General features: G+C 47.3%; 1 protein-coding gene across 3 annotated transcripts; it reads right to left on the reverse strand.

The window, feature by feature from the left end:
* Positions 1–1,377: 1,377 nt before the first annotated feature.
* On the reverse strand, positions 1,378–14,997 carry LOC100285618 (COV1-like protein). 3 transcript variants are annotated; one of them, XR_552431.4, is made up of 8 exons: positions 14,602–14,905; positions 13,533–13,585; positions 13,330–13,439; positions 12,730–12,897; positions 3,557–3,654; positions 2,576–2,702; positions 1,963–2,135; positions 1,378–1,770 (listed from the first exon to the last, which is right to left on the reverse strand). XR_552431.4 is itself a non-coding variant. In XM_020539024.2 (8 exons), the coding sequence occupies exons 1-7, from the start codon at positions 14,242–14,244 to the stop codon at positions 2,032–2,034; spliced, it is 675 nt and encodes a 224-aa protein (XP_020394613.1). In that variant the 5' UTR covers positions 14,245–14,259; the 3' UTR covers positions 1,384–1,770; positions 2,003–2,031. The 3 variants fall into 3 exon arrangements, 2 of the variants coding, with proteins under 2 accessions (XP_020394613.1, NP_001151981.1); XM_020539024.2 differs by lacking the exon at positions 14,602–14,905 and adding an exon at positions 14,230–14,259 and having other exon boundaries at positions 1,384–1,770; positions 2,003–2,135; NM_001158509.2 differs by having other exon boundaries at positions 1,430–1,770; positions 2,003–2,135; positions 14,602–14,997.
* Between the last annotated feature and the right edge of the window lie 4,861 nt (positions 14,998–19,858).

The following is a 19,858-nucleotide window of genomic DNA, read 5'->3' on the forward strand; positions in this document are numbered from 1 at the left end:
AGAATTGAGCTTGACATGAATATTGAGTTTGAGTACACGCACACACGCGTCGATTAGGGGACGACCAGGACCGGTTTTACCGTTTTAGTACCGGCTCCGGCGTGCGCTCAGCCCTCCAGCTCTCGCCTGCCGCCCAGCCGCCACCCGCCAGGCCCCAGGAACAGGCGTGGCGGAGTCCCGCCTCGGCCTTGGCCCCACCCCCTCAACTGCTCCAAGCCTCCAGCTTCTTGGTGTTGTGCTGCAAGCTGATGGTCGATGGATGGTGCAGTGTGCCTTCTGTGCGCCTGTGTGCAAATGCTCCTAGACTGAGTTTGTAGTTTGCTCCAAATGACCAAGTTGTGTGAAGTTTGTTCCAAGTTGGCAAGGTGTCTAGTCGGCCAGCCCTACCTGTTTGCTGTTTGGCGTTGGCTATGGCATACTGTTGTCTACTTCTCTATTGCAGACTTGCAGTTTGTTTGTTCCAATTTGCAGACTTGTCACAAATATGGTTATTTGCTTCATTGCTTATTGGGTACTTGTTTCAGGTATTTCTAAGTTAATTTGTCATGAACATTGTATGGACATGTGTGCAGTTTTTAGATTTTGTATCAGTTTGTTTGCTATAACATGGAGTAATGGGGTTGATTGTTTGTTCGGGTTCGGTTCTCATTATCTAAAACCCGAATAGGCCGAACCGAATAACCCATATAACCCGAATGCCTAGCCCTAACGACCAGGACTGATTACTCAATTAGTCATTCTAACCGTGGTCCTAATCACGATTAGGTGACCAGCGAGTCGTCAGACTTCAAAACTATGCAACCCACCCCGAGACCCAGCGACATTCAGTCGTGATTAGGGATGGCAATCAAACGTGATTAGGGATGACGTGATTAGGGATGGCAATCAAACGGGTAGTATACGGATATATAGTTCACGAATCCATACTCACGAGACAAAACTCAACACATACTCGTGTCCATAAACGTTCATGGGTATGAATCTGTATCCATACCCATACCTGCCGGATATCCGCTATCCAGTGAATACTCGTTACCCGTCCGACCACTACAATTTTAGTATTCAACACCAAACAATAATTTTATCACATTTCCAAATAATTATCGTTCCAGTAATATCAAATGATAATTTCAGCACCAAACAACATGTTATGGATAAAAATTGAACAATAAGAATTTATGATAATATATAAATCCGAACGGCCCACATGTTAAATATCCATTATATCCATTGGATAACGGGTACGTATACTGGATATCCACACCCGCGAAAAAAATATCCGTGGATACCTTATTATATCCATAACCGTACCCGCAGATACCAAATTCCACTATACTCATATCCAATGGATAATTATCCACGGTTTACCCATATCCGTACTCATTTCCATCCCTAGTCGTGATTGAATGTATAAGAAACGGGGATCTTTGTACTGTAGCATATCGTGACTGAATGTGCAAGAATTAGGGATCTTGATAGACAGTAGCATAAGGAACTTTATATACACAAGTAACACTGGTAGATGCAGCATTGAATCGCGTTCAGGTAAACACGATCTAGCACACTGCTGGAGAACAGTTAAAAGTGCATCTCGTGCTTGTAAGTGGAGCTGCAAAATTCGTGTCACCAACCGATTGCAACGAAAGTCAATGCAGGTTGTCATGTATCTACGTCTACCAACGCGCACCCGAGTTCTGAATGCAATCTACAAACTGATACTGCTTCATGCTCCATGCCCCAGCTTTGAATCCATTAATTAAACAATCCATCCTGCAGTGCAGCATAGCAGCAATGATCCTTAATCAGTCTACTCAATCAGGAATAACTTAGATTTTGAAGTTATGGATCAGAATTTCATTGAAAAATGGCAACTGGCCGGCTGGCCCTTCCTAAAAAAATACAAACGGCTTTTGAATGAAATTCAACTGCAAATAACCGACAATAGAAATGAAAAGCCCTTACAAAATAGCTTTCGAACCCTGCTTCCTGCAGAAGAATATACCTGAAACACCCATCGCTTTCATTCATGCCTCATACAGTCCTCACTCTGTCTAAACGGACGTGGCTCTTCCGAGGTGTTGGTTCCAGTGACGTGATCACCTGTGGCATAGTCATTCCTCCTGAAACAATTATTTCTGTAGCATGCACAACAGAAAATATATTAAGTGTTATGATGAGTCGACGGTGAATTTGTTTTAGCTTCGGGCCAAGAAAACACTGAGCATAATTCAGTTGTCTAGGCTTCTTGTGGTGGAACATGACTAGTGATGGTAATCCTACCCGCAGGTAACCACCCACATCCACTGAGGCAGTAACTAGTGAGGCGTCTACATAAGTTTGTCAATCTCAAAATTTCTGGTCCATTAATCACAGGCGTTCATAGGGATAAGTGCATATGTGTGGTTCACAGTTACACACGCCACAAAAAAAAACATACTATCTGGATGAACAACTTAACAGGAACTTGTTATCTCAAACCAAACCATTGAAAGCAATTAACATAAGAAGCGTTATATTTTCTTTTCTCTGAACAGTAGCAGTAGAGGCAAAGGTAAAAAGAGAGCAAGGAACCAACCAATGCCTTCACGAATGGACAAATTGGGCCTTATAATGTCGGTGGAGTTTACCAAAAAGATGTCACCGATATATAAATGATTGGTTGGCACATAAACACTACACAATTCTTCATCACCTTTGTCTGTCTGCAATGCAAAAATAGATGGTCACCTCGGAGTTGAGAGTTCACAGTGAAAGATCAAGTGTTAAATCAATCATGGACGCATGTCGTTGTACGCGCAGGAACTGCATAGTTCATTGCCTGATTGCCTCTATAAGTCAACCATCAATTTAAATGAAACAATAGATGACCACTTTAGTATGGGATAGGGGTCACTGTTATATCCCTTTACCCCAATTGGGTGTTAGCTCCAGGCTAGCTTGTAGGGCTAAAGTTCCCGGCCTTATATGATTAGCCAAATAAAAGGGGTGTGAGACTTAGGTAGTGTTTGGATGGAGGGACGAGAAAGGATGAAAAGGGATGGGATGAGATCATTCTAACTTAACCCCCGTTTGGTTTGGAGGTCCAGAGTCATGGTCAAAGAATATTTTTCAAAAATGGTGGATGAGGCCGTCCCTCAAAAAACAAGGGACGGGGTCAGTCCAGGGTTGATCCTGTCCCATCCCTCGTTGACACCGAACCAAACACTACCTTATGCAGCGGTTTAGCTTACTACTACTAGGCGATGCAGAACTCAAATTAATTATTTAGGGCTAGTTTGACAACCCCATTTTTCCAAGGGAAATTAGTTCATTTCCCCAAGGGAAAATGAAAATCCCTTGGGAAGTGGAGTTGCCAAACTAGCCCTTAGGCTAATTTTAAACACATGATAAAAGCTAGCACAATGTAACGGAATGGATCTTCAGATGCATAAGGCTGAATCACCAAAAAAAATGTATACAAAATCTGCGGACAGCATATTAACTAGGAAAATACTCATCACCAAAAGACCACATTTGCTGGTCTAAGCCATACATAGCTGCAGTGATGAAAAAGTACCTGAAGAACCATGGTTGATGTTATGAATCCAAACGCATATTCACCAACACGGGGATGACTAATAATTGCTACTTCTTTGAATGCTGTTGTATTTTGATCTGTCCAAAGAAAAAATATCCTAAGAACATTTCTGTCTGACAAAAGGAACAACAAGAAAGTTGGAAACAAATACAAACTTGTGATATCTATGAAACACAACATGCAGCGCATTGAAATATGGTGTTGTTGAGTGACTGAGTCATGCAACACTCATGGTAGTAAAAAAATTTAAGGGACTTTGGTATCCTTGCCCTTTACTGTAGAGGCTAAAATGGTGTTTTTACTCCTTTTCCAACTTTGTGATTTTATCCTCATGTTTTGAAATCGAATGAGCCACTTGCCTCAGTTTTGGATGGATGTTAACTTTGACTGGACAAAATATATATTTAAAAAAGATACAAATGCATGGGAAAGGATGGAAGTACCCCTTATCCAACTTTGTGATACAAATGCATGGTTTCATCCAAGCAAACCAGAGATTCCCCTGGCCAGTCCCATCCTGCCTCATTCGCGTCAAACTCTAGCAGCAGGAGGCGCAAGGCGCAAGCGGGTGGTCCCGGACAGTGGCTGCAGCATGAGGCACGGCGCTAATCTAGGCCAGTGCCCACGCCTGCTACAAGGCTCAACGACCTCAGCAGGAGGCACTCGTGGGTCAGGTCAGCTGCTGCGCAGCGAACTGGGCACGGACGCCACATGGGCGACGACAGTGGCAAACACGCACAGCAAGGTGAGTCTGTCATGGACAGCACGTAGACGATGACGAAACAGCCATCAAGCATCAGCATCTCTGCGAAGCCATACGGGATCAACTTGCTAGGACTGGGACTGATCTTTGATCTCCCCACCCGATGGTTCGCTCTAGGCGGCGGCAGCGAAGATGCTGATCCTCACTCTCAACACCATGGACTGCTCTGTTATGAGTCGGTGGAGCTCTCAAATGCGGCGACAGCTCTACAAGCAGTGGCCGGCAGCAGGTGGCACAAGCGCTGGACAGCTGTAGGATGCGGCGCAAGCGGGGGGGGGGGGGGGGGGGGGGGGGGGGCATAATGTTTGTCTGCGACTGGATGGCCTGTGGTTTGCATAGAGAAGCCTGACCGGTGAGCAATCAGCATCTTCACAAGACGGTGCCTAGTAAGTGTTCAAGAAATAGTCGAGTGTCATCATGTTTTTATGAGGGGGCACTGATGTTTCACATGTGAATCTGCTTGCCTGATGCATGGATTAGAAGCATTTGTACTACTCCCTCAGTCCAAATTCAACAACGTTTTGGTTTTTCTAAATACATTATTTTTACTATGTATCTAGACATAGTGTATATCTACATGTGTAGCAAAAGCTATATATCTAAAAAAGCCAAAACATCTTACAACCTGGTTTGGAGGGAGTACTACTTACATTAGAGTAGCATTACACTTGAAATATATCCGAATTCTATCAAGTGTCTATCATAATTTGTCAAAATTTCATACATGAAAGTTATGTCAAAGTTTTATCCGATTCAAATATACAAAAAAAAACTGTGAAATGCCATTGTCAAAATTCTTCTGAAACTGTCAAAATGTTGCCCAAATGATTTATGTTAAAACAAGGGTAAAATCATAAAATCGCAAAGGGTAAATTTACATTAGCAAAGTTGTCTTTTCATAGCTGAATGTCGTTAAGCCTCCTTACCAGAATAGGGTCAAACTTAATTTTCAGTTTAAAAATGTGACAAAATCACCATGTTAAAAACATAGGACAAAATCACCATTGGCCTTAGAAGTAGAGACATGAATGAACGCGACAACAACAACACATTTTTGTCCCAAGCAAGCAAGTTGGGTGTCAAGGGCAGTGGTGCCCAAGGCAGCGGGACCCCGGCTACGTAGTTCGTAGTCGAGATCCGTCGTCGCTGGCAGGGTTATTCCCCCACGCCGTCGCCGACTTCGTCAACCGGGTTATACCCCCTAGTTGCCGACCTAGAGAGGAAGAGGAAGATGATAGGCTGATAATACTTAATTAATTCTCTCATGTGTGGTTACAGTTTATATGGCCAGAGGCCCAACCGAAAGGAGCAACAAACTCCATAATCTAAGGAACTGAATAACAGCAACTCCACAATCTAAGGAACTGGCCCCTAGCTGTCCTGCATGGCCGCTGCTTGCTCTAGGGCGCGGCGCACGTCACGGGCACGACGTCGCCTCACATACGTGCGCCCGACCATGACATCTCCCTCTCCGTCGAGAGTCAGCTCGTCCTCGAGCTGGAAGGAGGGAAACCTGGTGCGGAACGTGTCGGTGTCCTCCCAAGTAGACGACGCCGCAGAGCAGTTTTTCCACTTGATGAGAACCTGTAGAACGCCGCGGGCGAGACGATAGCGCACCGCGCGCTCAGGTTCTGGTTCGATGGCGCCATGACGAAGTGGTGGCAGTGGCGGTATCGCATCGGGTGGAGCGCCTTGGAACTTCTTTAGGAGGCCCACGTGGAAGACGCCGTGGATATGGGCGCCCTCCGGAAGAGCAAGGCGGACAGCGACATCGTTGATGAGTTCAACGACGCGATACGGCCCAACGAAGCGTGGCTTGAGCTTACCACCCGTATCTTGCGGCAGTGAGGACGCCGATCGTTGCCGAAGACGAAGTAGAGCCCAGTCGCCGACCTGGTAGCTGATCGGCCGGTGGTTGCGGTCGTATTGCAGCTTCTGCGTAGCCTGCGCCTGCTCGAGGCGGTAGCGCACATCGGCCAGGAACTCCGCCCTCTCCTCCATGGACTTCGCGACTGCTTGCACCCTGGTGTCGCCCGACTCATAGGATCTGATCGAGGGTGGGTCGCGTCCGTACACCACGCGGAACAGAGTGTCGCGCAGGGAGGACTGAAACGCCGTGTTGAAGAGGTACTCAGCCCAAGGTAGCCACCTGACCCATTGGCGTGGCCGATCCCCCGTCAAACACCGCAGGTACATGACGCTGACGCGGTTGGCCGACTTGGACTGGCCATCAGACTGGGGGTGGAACGCCGTCGTCATGTGTAGCTTTGTGCCCATCAGGCGCATGAGTTCGCGCCAAAATGAGGAGGTGAAGACCGTGTCCCGATCAGAGACGATGGACTGAGGGACACCGTGTAGACGAACGATGTCGGTGAAGAAGGTCTGGGCGACGGATTCAGCGGAGTACGGGTGCGCCAGGGGGATGAAGTGGCAGTACTTGCTGAACCGATCCACCACGGTAAGGAGCACCGACTTGCCGCGGACGCGAGGGAGGGCCTCCACAAAATCCAACGCGATGTCCGTCCAGACACCCTGTGGCACTGGTAGAGGAAGGAGCAGGCCCGCCGGTTGAAGGTGCTCGGATTTGTACTGCTGACACACTGTGCACACGCGCACCATGTCCTGCACCCGTTGCTTCATGTTGGGGAAATGGAAGTCGCGACGGAGCCGGTGAAGGGTGCGCTGGACGCCCTCGTGGCCATCTTCATGGACCGCCCCCATGATCTCCTGGAGTAGCGGGGATGTGGGCGGAATGTACAGCCGGCCGGCAAAGTGAACCTTGCCGTCGACGAGCGCCCAAGGCGCCTGGCGAGACCCCGCCGTGATGTCAGCATGGAGGGCTACGAGGGCCGGGTCGACGAGCTGGGCGTGGCGTAGACGGTCGATGAAGTCGAAACGGGGGGCCGAGAGGGCGAGTAGCGCCCCGTCTTCAGTGTCCCGCCGAGACAGTGCATCAGCCACGGAGTTCGCAGCGCCCGGCTTGTACTCGACGGAGAAATCAAACCCAAGCAGCTTGCCAACCCAATGGTGTTGCGGAATGGTGGCGAGGCGCTGATCCAGCAGGTACTTGAGACTATAGTGGTCCGTCTTGACGCAGAAACAGCGTCCCCATAGATACGGGCGCCAGTGTCGCACTGCCTGAACCAAGCCGATGAGCTCGCGTTCATAGGCTGCCAGGGCGCGGTGTCGCTGCGCCACCGACCGACTGAAGAAGGCGACCGGGTGACCGTCTTGGATGAGCACTGCCCCGAAGCCGTGAGAGGATGCGTCACACTCGACCACGAAGGGCTTGGCGAGATCGGGCATGGCCAGGACCGGTGCTGCAGTCACGGCGGTCTTTAGGTCCTCGAATGCCTTAGCGGCCTCCGTACCCCAGGAGAAGCCTTCCTTCTTGAGCAGACTGGTGAGTGGTGGTGCCAGGGTGCCATAATTGTGGATGAACTTGCGATAGTACCCCGCCAAGCCGAGGAAGCCTCGTACTGCCCGTGCTGACCGAGGCACCGGCCAGTCATGGATGGCCTGGACCTTGGTCGCGTCCATAGCCACACCATCTGCCGAAATTGTGTGTCCGAGGTAGGCAACCGAAGGCTCCCCGAACGCACACTTGGAGCGCTTGACGAAGAGGACATGGCGGTGTAGCTCACTGAGGACCACGCGGAGGTGTCAGAGGTGGTCCGCCCATGACTTGCTGTAGATCAATATATCGTCAAAGAAAACGAGTACAAAGCGACGAAGGCAAGGGCGCAGTACATCGTTCATTAGGGCCTGGAATGTTGCCAGGGCATTGCACAGGCCGAATGGCATCACTAAGAACTCGTAGAGGCCATCGTGAGTGCGGAAAGTCGTCTTGTGGATGTCCTCGGTCCTCATGCGCACTTGATGGTACCCGGAGCGTAAATCGAGCTTGGTGAAGAACCGAGCACCATGGAGCTCATCGAGCAACTCGTCGACGACAGGGATGGGGTACGCATCCTTCACCGTGATGGCGTTCAGCTCGCGGTAGTCGACGCAGAACCGCCACGATCCATCCTGCTTCTTGACGAGGAGGACCGGGGAGGAGAACGCGGAGTCACTGTGCCTGACGATGCCTTGAGCGATCATGGCGTGGCACTGCCTCTCCAACTCATCTTTGTGCGTCGTAGGGTAGCGGTATGGTCGGACCGCCACTGGGGTTGCGTCGGGCTTGAGGACGATGTGGTGCGTCCGGCCCCGCTCCGGAGGCAGGCCACTTGGCTCGGCGAAGACGTCGTGGAATTCACCCAGGAGTGCGTCGAGGAATGGTTCCCTGGCCTCGACGGAGTGGAGACGGCCAGGGGTCTTGGGAGCGAGGCCCTGCCAACAGACAGACCTGCCCGCATGATGGAATGCCATAGTGCCAGCCGCCAAGTTCCACATGATGTCCCCCAATGGCGCCATCCAGTTGGTTCCAAACACCACGTCATAGCCTGCAAGGGGCATAAGAAACAAATCCACCTGTAATTTTAGTCCGTCGATGAGCACTGGCACATGACGGAGCACCCAGGGTAGGAAACACGCTCGCCATTTGCCACGGTTGCCGTCAGACGTGGGCGTTGTTCGATGTGGACACCAGCGCGATGGGCAGCCTCCTCCCCAATGAAGCTGTGCGTGGAACCGGTGTCAATGAGTGCGATGAAGTCGGCCGTGCCCACCTGGACCGGCAGCTGGATCGTTTTGCTGCCGGGAACGCCAGCGACCGCGTGCAGGGAAAACACCGGGGCTTCCTCGTCCGTGGCGCCCTCATCCAATTCAACGTCGTCGATGAAGAAGATGCGACAGCAGACGCGGTTATGGCCCCGCGAATACGGCCCGTTGCAGTTGTAGCAGAGACCCAGGCGACGTCGTTCTGCTTGTTCCTCGGTCGAGAGACGCCTGGCCGGGTTGGGAGTGCCCCTGGGTGGCGGCGCCTGAAGTGCTAGCACGGGTGGCGCTGGGGCAGGCAGAGCCAATGGTGCCTGGGCCGCCGGAACCGTCGCTCGGGGCGCCGATGTTGGAAGCAGCGCGCGTGACGTGGCCCGGGGCGGAGCCTGCTGGACCCGATCCAACTCCATCAACTCGACCTGGCGTGCGAGACTCATCGCGGCGGCGAGGGTCTCGGGGTTATGGATGCGAACTGCGTGGCTCAAAGGTGGCAAAAGCCCGCCCGTGTAGAGCTGAACGCGTTGGGCCTCCTCCAAGCGTCCGGCGCGCGGAAGAAGGGCTTGGAAACGATTGGAGTACTCCTCCACGGTGCTCGTGCGGCTGCACTCCGAGAGCTCGAACATTGGAGCAGAATGGAGGGGAGGACCGAATCGCAAGTTCAGGAGATCCTTGAAACGTCCCCACGTCGGTGTGTTGTCGTCGTCCTGCAGTTGGGTAAACCACATATGGGCGACGTCGTCCAGGTAGTACGACGTCAGCGCCACGCGCTCCTCCGCCATAGTTCTGTGTTGGTGGAAATAGGCGTCGCATTTGTGGAGGAAGAGCATTGGGTCGGTCGTACCGTCGAAGCGGGGAAAATCCCACTTTTTATGTTTGTGGTGGAAGTCTTGATCACGTAGGCCTTCCGCACGTCGGGCAGCACCGTTGCCGCCGGATGACGAAGACGTGTCCTTGATGGCCGCCATGTCTGACTTCAAGGTCGTCATCTCCGCGGTGAGGGACTTCAGCTGTGCCATGATCTCGACGAGGGAGGGTTCGGCCATGGTGTTGCGGTTGGTGGCCGAGGCAGTGGATGGTGGGCTAGCGATGGCGGCAGCTGCGGTGGAGGAGCGGCTGGAGCGGGTGGGGGAGGATCGACGTGACCGTGATACCAGGTTGTCAAGGGCAGTGGTGCCCAAGGCAGCGGGACCCCGGCTACGTAGTTCGTAGTCGCGATCCGTCGTCGCCGGCAGGGTTATTCCCCCACGTCGTCGCCGACTTCGTCAACCGGGTTATACCCCCTAGTTGCCGACCTAGAGAGGAAGAGGAAGATGATAGGCTCATAATACTTAATTAATTATCTCTTGTGCGGTTACAGTTTTATATGGCCAGAGGCCCAACCAAAAGGAGCAACAAACTCCATAATCTAAGGAACTGAATAACAGCAACTCCACAATCTAAGGAACTGGATAACAGCAGGCTATCCTATCCTATCCCCTAGCTGTCCTGCATGGCCGTTGCTTGCTCTAGGGCGCGGCGCACGTCACGGGCACGACGTCGCCTCACATACGTGCGTCCGACCATGACATTGGGGTAGGCTAAAATTAAAACCCAACAGAAACCACAATTCAAGGTTCAGATACATGGATAGCTATTTTCTATGCAGTCCTATTTAAAGCTAAATCTTTGGTCTTCCCTTCAAGTATCCATTTACTGCCTCTTCCCATGTCAACTTCGGCCTTCCCCGGTCTGGCTGTCCCTCTTCCCATTGCTATCGCGCCTTAGAATCCCACCACGCACTAATATTTCTAGAGGTCTCCGTTGACATGTCCAAACATCTCAACCGGTGTTGGACAAACTTTTCTTTAATTGGTGCTACCACTAACCTATCACGTATATCATCGTTTCAGACTCGGTCCCTTCTTGTATAACCACAAATCTAACGCAACATACACATTTCTATAACACTTATCTGCTGGACATGTCTTTTTGTAGGCCACATTTTGCACCATAAAACATAGCAGGTCTAACGGTCGTCCTATAAAACTTGCCTTCTAGCTTTTGTGGTACTCTCTTATCATATAGAACGCCAAATGCTTAACACCACTTTATCAACCCTAATTTGATTCAATGCTAACATCTTCATCAATATCCTCGTCTCTCTGTAGCATTGATCATAAATACGAAAAAGTATCCTTTCTTAGCACTACTTGACCTTCCAAACTAATGTATCCTTCCTCGTGTGCAGAAGTGTCAAAGTCATGTATCATATATTCGTTTTAGTTCTACTAAGTAGAAAACCTTTGGACTCTAGAGTCTCCTACCACAACTCTAGTTTTCTATTTACTCTTGTGTGACTTTCATCAACTAGCACTACATCGTCCACAAAAAACATACACCAAAAGATTTCTCTTAGTATGTCCCATGTTATCTTATCCATCACTAAGGCAAAAAGGTAAGGGCTTAAAGTTGATCCTTGATGTAGTTCTATTTCAATCGGGAAGTCATCTGTGTCTCCACTTGTTCGAACACTAGTCACAATATTATTGTACAATGTACATGTCCTTAACTTTATGTTTGTCTAAAGGCCACCACATAACATTCCTTCGTATTTTGTCGTAAGCCTTCTCCAAGTCAACGAAACCCAAATGTAGGTCCTCTTCTGATTCCTATACTGATCCATCACTTGTCTTATTAAAAAATAGCTTCCATGGTTGACCTTCCGGGCATGAATACCAAATTGCCTTGTAGGGATCCTCGTTATTCCTCTCAAACGATGCTTGATAACTCTGTCCCATAGCTTCATAGTATGACTCATCAACTTATTTCCTCGGTAATTAGTATAACTTTGAATATCTCCCTTATTCTTGTAGATCAACACCAATATACTTCATCGTCAGACATCTTGTTTGATCGGAATATATGGTTAAACAACTTGTTAGCCATACTATAGCTATTTCCTCGAGCCATCTCCATGCCTCGGTTGAGATACCATCAGGGCCCATCGCCTTACCCTCTATAATCCTTTTCACTGCCCCACTAACTTCACATTCTTCGATCCTACCACAAAGCATCTATTGGTGTCATCAAAAGAGTCATCTAACTGAAAGGTTGTGTCCTCATTCTCCTCATTGACCAATTTATTAAAATACTCTCGCCATCCATGGTGTGACCTCATCCTCCTTTACCAAGAGGCGCTCCATTTCATCCTTAATGCACTTAAGTTGGATTGCACTAAAAACGTATTGTGGCTTTCAAAACAGAAGTGCGACCAACAAACTGTTTATGTTGTTTATGAAGCATAAAGTTTACGTGATCTAAAACTTACCAGTTTTTCGTGCAGACAATGGAAATGTATAGGTGATGTGGTTTATTGATTGGTAGATGGGATAGTCGATAGATCCGTGACTCGCCCTCCCTTGGAGGCTCTGAGCTACACTTCTTTGATCTAATTTCTGCTTAATCTCAACTGATAGAAGGGTGTCCCTTTTAAAGAGACAACTTGACCCCTATGCAAATATCTTAACCAAATCTATCTTATCTCTAAACTCTGTCCTAATCTTATCTCCAACTAACTCTATCCTAATGGATCTGCTCAATCCAATAGGCCCAGCCCAACTGGCCCCATCAACTGCCCATAACAATAAGACTCCTCTACAGGAAAGCTAAAATATTTTTTGAAGAGATAATATGGATGGACAACATTGGTGCACGTAGAATTGGAGCTGCGTATGAAAAAAAATTACATTACCTGGTGAAACAGCAGTACTAACTTGCTTTGATGCAGAGTATATGTGCCTTACAAATGGCATTTTTTTTATAAACCATTCTCCAACCCAGAAGACAGTTGAACCCACCCAAGAAGACACAAAGATTCCAACAAGAAGTATGAACACCAGGGAGGTAAAAAATCCAAGGCCTGAAACATTGTCAAAAGCAATTGTCACAAGAAAAAGATTACGAATTCAAGAATGAGGTTATCTGCACTGTACAAACCATAACAATTCACCATGTACTCAGACACTTCAGGAATCTGTTTTTTGGTAATACAGGGAGAGTTCAGGACCAATTAACACCACATCAAAGGAAACTGGTATTAAATAAATGGTCGAACAAAAAACACCTATATTTCCCTGAGATAGGGTTTGCATTTCTTAGTTCCTTCTGAAGATTAAATCTAGATCGAATACAAAGAACTCATGGGGAAAAAACTTGTAAAATGCTTACGTCATAACAACATTATACAGCATATAAAAATAAAAGGAAAAATGAAATTATGACATTGACAATTCTACAATTTTAGTAATATATCATGGCAAAGAAGTACCACAAATAAAGCATAAACAATTACCGAACATGTCAAACCCCAGTTTTGCATAGAGTGGGCTGAAAAAACCATCAACAAATTGAATAAACCACCACGTGAGGAAGAATGTGACAGCAATTGGGAAAAGAACTACACTGCAGAGACAAAGTAGGCAGCCAAAACAGGATATTAGCATAGATATATTGTAGTCACTGCAAAGTATCTGAATTGGTCCTTGTGAAGCATACCATCCGGTCATAAATTTTCTTGACACCCAGCTTTGAAGAACAGCAAAGCATGCCTATTATGAAATGAAGATATTAGCTACAAGAACTGTTCGAAATCCTGGCACATGAATGTAGAGGAACAAAAAAAAAATCATTTGGGTGCATCAAGAAAAACAAGAAAGTGACACAATAAAATCGGGGTACACATTTTGTTTTGTTTGTTGGAATAAATTCATTCCCATGGTATCTAAATGATGTGAAAATTGCTGGCTTCATAAATAAACCTTTACGGTGGAAAAATGGTAGAATGGCTAAATATGTGGACTACTATTTGTCCACTAGATAGTTGAGGCTAACACTCGGCCACAATTAATTTATCATATTTCTATTGTTGGTAACGAAACTGTATGACTAGGTCATATGTATTGCCTCTGCAAAAATCCTGCATGTTCAAAATCAAGAAACATTTGAAGCCAAGAACATCGTGATAGACTGATAGTTATTGTAGACTAACTTGACATCTATATTATGCCAAAATTTGCTTCAAGTCTAATTAATGTGCAGTAGAATAAAATACAGCATTCGGCCCAAATATTCCTTGATGATAATTAAAAGTCTCTCGTTTAAATCAGTGCCTACTTCACATAACAAAAGCATTGACGCATCAAACGCGAGCGTGGCCTGCATTTGGTGTCACGAAGAAGAAATCATGTTATACCCCGTAAACCTTCATTTCGAACAAGCCACAACCAGTGGATTTCAGCCTTTCACGATAACAATGGAAAGTGCTCATGCCAGCACTACGAGAACCGATGCAAAATATTAGACGTGAAAAATAAAATCAAAGAGTTAATTTGACCACAAAGACGTCAGGTGGGTCAGGTCCCGCACAAGACCAACGCCTGCTTCCCTCCCGAGAAAGGAAAGGAGGCGAAACCGTGGAAGTCCGAAGGGCGAAAAGGCAGTTTCAACTTGAACAGCGCGGCCGCACAGGGGCGACCGCGACCAGATCCAAGCGAAGCGACTAGGGTATGGTAGAACCGTACAAGCTGCAGGGTGGGGTAGGGTCTAGGGCGAGACGGATTCGGACCTTGCGAGTGGACGTGGCAGGCGAGCTGGGTCGCGGCGGCGACTTGACGGGGTCCTCGGGGTCAGGCGCCGCCGCCTGGCCGAGTGGCAGGGGCGCGTACTCCTTGTCCTCCGGCATTGCGATCGGCGGGACGGATGCTGCTTGCCGAAGCTTACGCGAGGTTCTCGCGAGCGGCGCAGTGCGGTGAGGAGTCGCGGTCTCGGTGCTCGACGGGGACAAGGTGGTTGGCTTCCGCTGGCTGCCAGCGGCAAGAGGCAGCTAAACCAAACAGCACTTGCAGAACTGCGGAAGCACCGAAGCAGTTGATGTGGCTGTCTGGTGGCCGAGTTGGAAAGCGACACGCCGCCGGGAGTGACCGAACTGCCCTCGCGTGGAGCCCGTGCGATCTGGCCCCGCTTGTGATTCGGCTGCGAGGATGGGGCACGTGCTGACGTGCAGGTGGCCAGGAGTGGACGTTTTAAAACCGAACACCTGAACTTGGACTCTAACTTCTATTCAGGTTTTTTTTTGTTCAAATTCGGTTCAGGATATGGATCTAGGTTCGGTTCCTAGTCTTTAAAACCTAAATAGACCGAATAGATCTAAAGTATAAAAAATTTTAATATGTGATGATATTATTATGTGATTTTATGAACTTATTAGCTAAAAAATATTATGTCATGTGAATCATAGTATATATATGTCTATATGTTATTTTTATAGTGAATCCTTGTAATAATAGTAATTCTATTTAATTATTTATTCTGTATATTTTAAAAAAAAACACTTAACGAGTGCTCTTGCTTTTTCCTCCCCGTCCATGATCAATTGTCTCACTCTGACCTGCATGTTGGTTCACTGTCTCTTGGTTGTGAGTATCTCCCTTTGCTTCTAAAAGTGATTGTTTTTTATGTGGATGGCTCACGGTTTGAGTTGGTCTTCCGCTAAGATTCTCAGGTGTTCACCTTCTTATACGATGTCTCCGGCCTCTTGAGCTGGACGTGTGTTGTGGGAGGAAATCCCAATGGGGTGTCATCGCATGGGAGGTCTTCAAAGCTTTGTGTATGAATGTTGCCTTCTGGGGTGGGCGGGTCTTCAGTACTCCTAACCATCAGAAGGCACATGGAATGGTTTCAAGTTGGCTTCTTAACCATGGAGAACGACATCCATCTCAAGAACAGTTCTAATAAACCAACATGCAAGCATGCAAGAGCCAAAGTTGAATGATGTTGGACCTTCATCAAACTTAAACATGCATGTTATGTATGGACACACCGAAGATAGTTTGCTTTCTATTGATCTTGAAGGGGATTGGATTATAGAAGAGAAACCAAGAACTGAAACTACATTGCTTGGAGATAGTTCAGCGGAGATCCTTGATGACGCTCACATGGTGATGTCTGCTGAACCTTTCAATGTGCCTGGTTATTTGAACTTGGAGGTAGGAAATTCACGCACAATGGATCATGTTGAGCTAACAATTTTCGATGAGAAACTGGCCTTGGCTTGAATGTTGCAAGTCTTTCTGTTGAATAATTAGACAAATTCCAATCTAAATTCCGAATATAAATCATGACCAAATCAGAAGAACTGAAATAACAAGCCAAATCAGATGATGCGTACTGATTAGACTTACTGATCGATGGCACGCGCCGGAATCAGCAGGGTCGACGATGTCGAAGTAGCGAAATCAGCAGGGTCGACGAGGTCAGCAGATCACGAGCAGTCGCGTGAAGACGCTTCCCAAAAACCTTATTCGCCCTCTCCCGGTGCAGGATCTAGAAGACGAAGGGTTCCGGAGACCTGCTCTCCTGATCGCAGATGCACCTCTGCGGTCGGGACGAAGGGAACTAAAAGGCGGCTCAGCTATGAAGAGAGGCGAAAGCGAACTGGGAGCTGGGGATGATTTGGAGGCTGGCTGCCGGGCTCCTTTTATAGGGCCGAGTCCGCGACCCCCGTGCTTATCCGCCCACGAAAATCTCGCAATCAGTTGAGATTTTATAGGGATCGGTTAGGATAAGTGTAACAACCAAGAAACCAAAAAATCAAACGGCAAAAGGTAGCCGCGCCCCCGCAAGGCGAGGGGCCGGATTTCGGCGGACCATTCACGCGCATGTCGTGCGCCCGCGCCCTTCGCCCCGGCCCGGCCCGGCCCGGCCAGGCGAGGCGAGCGAGCGCGCGCGCGTGTGGCTCTCCACACTCTCTCCTCTCATCCATGACTTGGTGAGTGAGTGTGGCTTCCATATTTAAGCTAGCTCTACTCCACAAGAGCTAGCAATATGGTGCTATTGGTTCCACCTATCACTTTGCCATCCACTTATATGGGCTTTTGAGATTTTCCTGGAATTATTAGAAATTCTTAATTGGGCCAAGCCCATAAATCCTAACAATCCCCCACCAGATCTCAAATGCCCATCTGCAGTTTTCGCCACTGTCCACTACTGTTTAATATACTAGTTTTTCAGCAGAGACTGTTAAGTTGAACTTCCGCCTAGAACTCCAAGTTACACCAACCCACAACTTGGACAATGGACTATGCCTTGAATTGCAAGTTTTGCGTGAATGGGTTTCACTTGAAGTCATGACCAGTACTTGGCTACCAGTAGTCCCCTTCTCGTGTGGAGCATATACGTCGTACTCCAAGGTCTCTTCATGAGTTTACTAGAGATCACCCAAATCTCATAGACTGCGAAGTTAGACAGTCTAACTCATATAGGTGTGTTCTTTCAAAGAATGTTCTGCAGGACAACATCTTCGCTAATACAAGCCAACAGAACACATTAAGGCACAAAGCCAACCTGCCTTACAGCATTTGAGAGTATTGCATCTTTACTTAGAGAGGGTCAAAAGTTACTCTCCTCAGTTCACCAATGGCTTGTTCTTCCCATGACCTAATTCACGGGATCTCCGATCACATAGACTGGGTTTCCACCATGGCAACTTTATTCGGGTCTCATACCCATCTCTCTCGATGCGATTTCTATCACATTACGTGGTAGTCCCTTGGTAAAAGGATCTGCCAGATTTTTATCTGTTGAAATATAAGTCACACTTATAACTCCGGAGTTTCTCAACTTTCTGACAGACTTCAATCGTCTTTTGACATGTCTTGATGACTTTCCATTATCCTTAGAACTCGTCACTTTAGCAATCACTGTCTGATTGGCACAGTTCATAAGGATAGCTGGTATTGGTTTCTCAACCACCGGCAAGTCCATCAAGAGTTCACGCAACCATTCTGCCTCAACGGTTGCTGTGTCAAGTGTAGCTAGCTCGGCTTCCATGGTTGACCTCGTCAAAATGGTCTGCTTGCATGACCTCCATGATACCGCACCTCCACCAATAGTAAAGACATAACCACTGGTGGCATAAAGCTCGTCTGCATCAGATATCCAGTTCGAATCACTATATCCTTCAAGTATTGCATGCTGACCAGAATAGTGAATTCCATAACTCATTGTACCTTGCAGGTAGCGCATAACCCGCTCAAGTGCATGCCAATGATTAGTCCCGGGGTTTGACATGAACCTACTCAATTTGCTCACAGCAAACGAGATATCGGGCCTTGTTGCACCAGCAAGATACATGAGTGAACCGACAATCTGAGAGTATCTCAATTGGTCTAAACCAATTCTCTTGTTCTTTCGCAGTGTCACACTGGGATCATAAGGTGTTGGAGAAGGTTTGCACTCAGAGAAGCCAAATCGCTTCAAAACCTTTTCAACATAGTGAGATTGCGAGAGAGTAATCCCACCATCTGCCTTAATCAGCTTGATGTTTAGAATCACATCAGCTTCTCCCAGATCTTTCATATCAAAACTCTTTGATAGAAAAGACTTGACTTCATTGATCACATCAATGTTTGTGCCAAATATCAATATATCATCAACATATAAGCACAATATAACTCCTTCGCCCCCACCACAGCGATAATATACACACCTGTCTGCCTCATTAATGGCAAAGCCTGCAGACGTTAGAGTAGTGTCAAACTTCTCATGCCACTGCTTTGGTGCTTGCTTCAGACCATACAAAGATTTCAATAACTTGCACACCTTGCTTTCTTGACCCTTTACTACAAATCCATCAGGCTGTTCCATATAGATTTCCTCGTCCAGCTCTCCATTAAGAAAAGCTGTCTTTACATCCATCTGATGAACAAGGAGACCATACGAGGCAGCCAAAGAAAGTAGTACTCGAATAGTGGTCATTCTAGCAACAGGTGAGTAAGTATCAAAGAAGTCTTCTCCTTCTTTCTGAGTATAGCCTTTAGCCACAAGCCTAGCCTTGTACTTTTCAATTGTACCATCAGGCTTGAGCTTCTTTTTAAACACCCACTTACAACCCACGGGTTTGCATCCATAGGGTCGATCAGTGACTTCCCATGTACCATTTGAAAGAATAGAGTCCATCTCATTATGAACTGCTTCTTTCCAATCATCTGCATCTGGAGATGCAAATGCTTCTGCAATGGTAGTAGGAGTATCGTCCACAAGGTACACAATGAAATCATTACCAAAGGATTTTTCAACCCTTTGTCTCTTGCTCCTTTTAGGAGCATCATTGTCATCCTCCTCTAGGACAATTTCATGTGGCTGTTCAAAACTCTCAATAGGTGTATTATGTTCAGGAATTATCTCAGAAGAGTATCTAGAATTGCTATGAATGTCTTTCATTGGAAATATATGCTCAAAGAAAGTAGCATCACGTGATTCCATAATAGTATCAACATACACATCAGGAACTTCAGATTTAACTACTAAAAATCTATATGCTATGCTACACGAAGCATATCCAAGAAAGACACAATCCACTGTCCTTGGACCAAGCTTGCGCTTTTTATTAATTGGTACATTGACTTTCGCCATGCACCCCCAAGTGCGCAAGTATGAAAGTGATGGTTTTCTCCCAACCCACTTCTCATAAGGGGTTTTCTCTTCTTTGCCCATAGGAATTCTATTCAGAACATGACATGAAGTCAGGACTGCCTCCCCCCACCATGCCTTAGATAAACCACAAGTGTCTAACATGGCATTCACCAGGTCAGTCAACGTACGGTTTTTCCTTTCAGCAATCCCGTTTGACTCGGGTGAATAGGGAGGAGTCCTCTCATGAATAATGCCATGTTCTGCACAGAAATCATCAAAGACTTTGGGAAAGAACTCGCCACCACGATCTGATCTAAGACGTTTGATCTTTCTCTCTAGTTGGTTTTCAACTTCAGCCTTATAGATTTTAAAGTAGTCTAAAGCCTCATCTTTAGTTTTTAGCAAGTATA

The sequence above is a fragment of the Zea mays genome, chromosome 6, assembly GCF_902167145.1.
Source record: "Zea mays cultivar B73 chromosome 6, Zm-B73-REFERENCE-NAM-5.0, whole genome shotgun sequence".
NCBI classification, from domain to species: domain Eukaryota; kingdom Viridiplantae; phylum Streptophyta; class Magnoliopsida; order Poales; family Poaceae; genus Zea; species Zea mays.

Coding starts and splice junctions, on each gene's coding strand:
- LOC100285618 (NM_001158509.2), bottom strand. CDS start 14,718: ATGCCGGAGGACAAGGAGTACGCGCCCCTGCCACTCGGCCAGGCGGCG. Junction 12,898..13,329: donor ACTGGGGTTTGACATGTTCG/GTAATTGTTTAT, acceptor ACAATGTTTCAG/GCCTTGGATTTTTTACCTCC. Junction 2,703..3,556: donor CATCAACCATGGTTCTTCAG/GTACTTTTTCAT, acceptor TTTGCATTGCAG/ACAGACAAAGGTGATGAAGA.